Genomic DNA, 5,745 nt, shown 5'->3' with positions numbered 1-5,745 from the left:
GTTATGCACATGTTTATTTGGCAATGCACTATACCAAGTGCTTTTGGCATTCTCCAATTTTCACAATCTTTTGCATAGTAACAATCTTTTCCATGGCCTCCGAAACCACCATCTTTATCATTGGAACTCCCCCTTCATGGCTTATTGGACTATGTTCTTTCCACAAACATACGATGTGTCAAGGGTGTTGCATAAACTAAAGATCACATCAACAAGATTACTCATATGATGTTGTCTAAAGAAAAGTGTTTTCCTAGTGTTATGAGTCGTGTAACAAACAGATGCTCCAAAGAAAGAACTAGTTTGCGTTGGGATGATCGGTAAGGAGGGAATCTACCCCCTGAAGAGATCATCAATTATGCCAGAGGTCTATTTAGACCAAAAGCACAAAAGGGTCACTTGCAAAACTAGTTTAGCTAGGGCACAATCAAATATCTAACAATAATTTCTAGTCCAGCCTCTCTCGAGAACATTTTCCTTGGTCAAGAGACCATTTTTAAGCATCGACTAGAGGAATGCCCTAATCTCTCGGATTCCATGTAAAACCTATAACCGATCATATCAAAAGATTTTAGCTGCTCTACTTCTAATAGGCCATGAACTATGGATAGAGAAGAATTGTTCTGAGCGAGCTGCTCCCATTTAAGGAAAAAGAATTTCACGTTCTCCCTGAAAGGAAGGGAGGATTAGGAAAGTCCTATTGATTGCTGCTTTCTCCAGACCGCCGGGAAAAGCCATGGAGGGTCATCATTGAATTGACTATTTTTGGAAATAAATTTTTTTTGCATCTTAGCTCAATTCATGCATGGTTCCAGATAATCTGCTTGGTTGCAAAAAAATAGTTAAAATGCGTATGAATATATAGTCTAGAGTTGTAGGAGAGAGAATAGAATAGACCATATGGAAGTTTCAAACTATATATGCATTCAGGAGGGTGGAGTATGGTAGAATGGAAGGAATTAGAAAACGAGGGGTATAGTGGAGATGAGTAGGAAGATAGAAAAAGACGAATAAGAAAAGTTTTTTTGTGGATCTCTCATATTAAACTTGTTTTAATCCCAATTCTCAATCTCGCCATGTCTTCCTCATCATTCAAATTAAAAGCATTCACCAGATTCTCTAGATTAGACTCTTGCTCTATGGTCTCTCCCCATGCATTTTTGTGAATCTGATGCAACCCCATCCATCATTCTTTACATCGTCAACAATTTATGGAATGTGATATTTTAAAGGGTTGGGAATTGAGTAATCCATAGAGATCCATTCACGCAAATCTTTTCCTGTAACAAGGTTTTAGCTGCACTAACAAACTTCTTGGAAAAGTGATTTGCGCCCATCAGTCTCCGCCAGAAATGTGAGACACGCTCCTTTTTTGGCACTGGGACAAAACTTGGTTCTGCACATGTTTATTTGGTAATGTACTATACCAGGTGCCTTCAACATTCTCAAACTTCCACAATCTTTTGCATAGTGATCTCTGATTAACATTGGTCAGATTCAGGATTCCAAGCCTCCCATAATCTTTTGGCGGACGTACTATAGGTAGGCCAATTAACCAAGTATTATTTTCTTTTATCTGTAGAAGTTCATTCTCCTGATCACAATGAAACATTCTTCATGGACGTGTTGGTAAGTACTCTCCAATAGATTAATATTTCCTTTCTATCTTCTATTCCTAAATAACTACAACCCATTACCTATTTTTCCTAGTCATGCAACCATGCCACATAAGCAAGCCATGCATGCAAGTCGTCAATTCCATTTTTTGCATTACACTATGCACGCAATGGTGCCACATCATAAATTCAGGCATGTTAATTCTTCACAATTTATTCTTTGCACTAGATTTTGTATTGATAATGTGTTGGGGGATTGTCCCATATCTATGTAGTTGAAGCTTCACATTTTGTTTGAAGTGACATTATTTTAACTGAATTTAAATACACTTTGTATGTTTTCATATTACATTTTCCTTCCATTAGTTGTAGATGTTTTTTTAGTAACTATTTATGCATTTGTTTTCCCAATATATCCCGCAGCAATGTGTGGGGCATCATCTAGTTTCAAAAGTTGTTGTTCCACTTGGACAGGAATGTTTGGCTCCCAGGTGTAATTACACCCGATTTTTTTTGAAGAAATAGTAATGTTTAAGAAAGTCAAAAAAAAAGTAGATTTATTGTTACACTCATATAAAAACTTTCGCGAAGAATGACTTCGATGTTGTTGTGGACGTAAAAATATAAATTTGTCACTATATACGCCGTGCTGTTCACGCTATTGTCAGAGAATATTTGTCATTTTTGTCAGAGAATATTTCGTTGCCGAATATATTTTTTTTGTACGCTAGAAATGACAGCTCAAGATTGTCGGGAAAAAGTTTTGAAACGTTTTGACTTTTTCTGAATTTTTAAAAAATAAAATACGTAACCAGGTGTAATTACCACTATGTTCCAAAGGGTATTTTCCTTCCACTTTTTCTGTACTCGTTTTCGACGATCATGTCTCTCGACATCAACTAGAATTCCTGACCAAGTACAAGATGTTTCCCGCATTTTCCTAATATACTTCAGGTAAATATTTCACTAGATTGGTCCTCTCTTTCACATGTCTTTCCTAGACAATTTCTTTTTAAAACTTCTGCCATTGTATCTTCCTGTTTACAGTGCGAGACTGTTAGTGTTGGTTATGTGCATTCTAATTATGCAGAGTCCTGCTAGATCTTGAATTAATAAAGGCGGCATTTATCGAGAGAGAGAAGACAATAAATTCCACTCACATGGAAGTTAATTCTTAATCCACTCAACAAATTTCACTCTCGTGAAGAAGACCCGGTGGTCCGGCCGCGAATATACTCCTTGAATAGGTCCGGCCGCGAATAGACCCAGATGACGCTGGCAGGCAGGCCGGGGCCGGAGGTAGCTCGGAGTTGGCAGCTGCCCAGTTCGGCGACAGCGACGCGTCCACGAACCACGGCGAAGGAATCAGCCAAACTTTGATTTCTTTTCCGCTGGCCGAACGATCAACCAACACATCGATCGGCTGACGAAACCGCTCCACCACTTCCCGGCAGCTGCCAACGAGCCAGACAAGACAAACCCATCAGCTAGCTGGCTGACACGGAGCAGGAGCTCGCCAAGTCGCAGTCCTCCTCCTCTCTCCCCCATGACCGAGCTTCTCCGGAGCCAACCCATGGATTCTGACATGCCATTGCCATTGCCATTGGAGATTGGGCGAAGGGAGGGAAGATAAGTGCTGCGACGTGTTCTTGACATGGATTCATGGATCGACAAAATGGAGGAGGCCGAACTTTCATGTTCTTGCTCTACTGCTACATGTTCTTGGCATCTTTCATGTAAATTAATTAACTGATATAAGAAACAAATAATCACAAAAGGGTATGAACCAAACATCCTCTGTAACCACATGTTCTTGCTCGCCGTCAATGGGGTCTTACTTACCACAAGAAGAGCAAGAGGAAGAAGAAAGAAGAAGAAATCAAGAATCAAGTTAAGCAAAACGAGGCAGGCACGGAGCAGAGCAGAGCAGATAGATATACACGGACGGACCTATATCTACCGGATTGGGGACGGACGTGGCCGAGCAGGGCGGGCTCAGGCCGCCGGCGTCGACGCCGGCGGCAGCCGGCTGAGCGCGTCCCGGAGCGTGGCCCTGAACTTGTCCAGATCCAGCCGCACGTTCTGCTTGTCCAGGTAGGCCGCCTTGAGCGCGTCCCAGCCCTGCTTGTGCACGGCGTAGGGGTCCGTCAGCACCTGGTGGTTCCGCGGGTACTGCTCCAGCAGCGAGCTCTCCTCCAGCTGCACGTTGTAGTCCATGTACGTCACCTCCATGTCCGCCGCCGGGTTCTTGAAGGTCACGCCGGTGAGCCACTCCAGGCCGCCGAAGGGCACCACCTGGATCAGCACGGCGCCGGCGGGGAGGAACACCATGTTGGTCAGCCCGGCGCCGTGCACGCCCACCATCACGTCCGCCGAGTTGACGAGCCGCGCGAAGGTGGACATGTCGGTGTGCTGGTCGGGCTCCGCGATGCGCACGTCGAAGCCCATGGCGGTGGCGGCGGCCGCCATCTCCCGCTCGTTGAGGAACCGGCGCGAGTTCTTGCGGGAGATGATGAGGAGGCGCGGCTTGCCGGCGCCCGTGGCGCCGCCGCGGGAGGCCGCCGCGCGCTCGAGGCCGAAGGCGTCGCGGAGGGTGCGCTTGAAGTCGACGATGGAGACGCGGCCGGCGGCCTTGGAGGGGATGATGCCCATGTCCTTGTGGAAGTCGGAGCCGACGACGATGCGGGGCACGCAGTGCACCTCCAGGTCGTTGTTCACGTCCACCACCTCGTACTTGGAGAGCTGCCGGAACAGCGGCCGGAACTTGGCCACCCACCAGGGCTTGAGGTCGCTGAGCAGGAACTGCACCTCGCCCTTGAACTTGCGCGTGCTGAGGAACAGCGGCACCAGCACGTCCGTGTAGTCGTGGTACAGGTTGCCGGAGAAGCCGCGGTTGGAAAACACAAACCCGGGGACGGAGTGGTTCTTGGTGCACGCCGGCGGCGGCGCGTCGGCGGGGAAGGGCCTGAGGACGAACTCCCGGACGTGGGTCATGGCGACGGGGTCGTGGTACCGCGCGTACGGCTTGGTCCTCCACTCCCTGTCCAACGAGTCGATGTAGATGGTGGAGGCGTTCCCGACCACCCGAATGTCCCCCGCCGCCTCGCACCGCTCCGAACGCTTGCTCGTCATGAAGCAGGTCGGCTTCTTCTTCTTGTGCCCCTTATCCTTATCCTTCCTCCCCGCGCCGGCGCCGGACATGGAGACGACCTTCTCCGCCCTTTCCGTGGTGACCTTGGGCACCGGCGCGGCGCTGTCCTCTTCCACATCCTCCTCCGCGTCCTCCTCTGAGCCTGACCAATCAAGAAAGAAAAGGAACAGTCTTGAGCGACATACTCGACATACATTTCGTCCCCAAATCAGTCAATTCTAGCAAGCTCGGCCGAATCTATGAATCGATCTATCCGGAAGACAGGGGCGGGGCTGTGCTCGCTCACCTCCGACCGTGGTGGCGGCGGGCGTGGGCTCGTCGTCGGTCTCCATCCGGATGCTGGAGTTCATCTGCTCCTTGAGCTGGTCGTCCGGCTTGCCTGCGGCCACCGCAAGAAACATTCAACCTCTCATCCATCCATCCATCCATCCATCGAACCAGCTAGGTCGAGGCTCCACAGAAAAGAGAAGGGAAAGAAGAAGCTAGGCATATAGTACATACCGAAGGGGGTGGAGCAGTATCTGGCCTTGACGATGCTGAGGACGCAGAGGGAGAGGAGCATGGCGGCGATGATGACGCCGTTGCTGACCCGCCGCGGCTCCTGCCGGCTCCGCAGCGCCGCCTTCATCTCCAACGCCGATCCCAGCGCGCCCTCCCCCTCCGAGGCTCCGACCTCGCCTAGATCTGGAGGAGCAGCAAGGAGCTTCCTTGCTTGCTTGCTGGGCTTTGCTGCCTCCTCGCGAGGAGGAAGGGAAGGGGAGACTCTTCTCGATAGAGGGGAGCGAGAGATGCTCTGAAACTTTCTCGTGTGGCTCGTGCCCTGCTGGATCTGGATGGACCTCAGCTGCCCTCGGCTGCTCTGCTCTGCTCGCCGAGTGCCGATGATTAAACGAGGTGGTAATAAAGAATCGGAATGCTCTCTCCTCTCCTCTCTCCTGTGGCAGGCAACTCATAAGTGAGGGATTATTGCAGCAAAAT

At 49.0% G+C, this 5,745-nt stretch overlaps 1 protein-coding gene across 1 annotated transcript; it reads right to left on the bottom strand.

The window, feature by feature from the left end:
- Positions 1–3,312: 3,312 nt before the first annotated feature.
- On the bottom strand, positions 3,313–5,395 carry LOC123136140 (alpha-1,3-arabinosyltransferase XAT2; the record flags this gene model as incomplete). The annotated part of the gene is given in 3 exon segments (XM_044555452.1): positions 3,313–4,909; positions 5,054–5,146; positions 5,269–5,395. Coding segments are annotated over 3 exon segments (1,518 nt in total). The 3' UTR covers positions 3,313–3,611.
- Between the last annotated feature and the right edge of the window lie 350 nt (positions 5,396–5,745).

The sequence above is a fragment of the Triticum aestivum genome, chromosome 6B (assembly GCF_018294505.1).
Source record: "Triticum aestivum cultivar Chinese Spring chromosome 6B, IWGSC CS RefSeq v2.1, whole genome shotgun sequence".
NCBI classification, from domain to species: domain Eukaryota; kingdom Viridiplantae; phylum Streptophyta; class Magnoliopsida; order Poales; family Poaceae; genus Triticum; species Triticum aestivum.
Note: the sequence above shows the minus strand (reverse complement) of the source record. Positions and strands in the feature narration are given on the sequence as shown.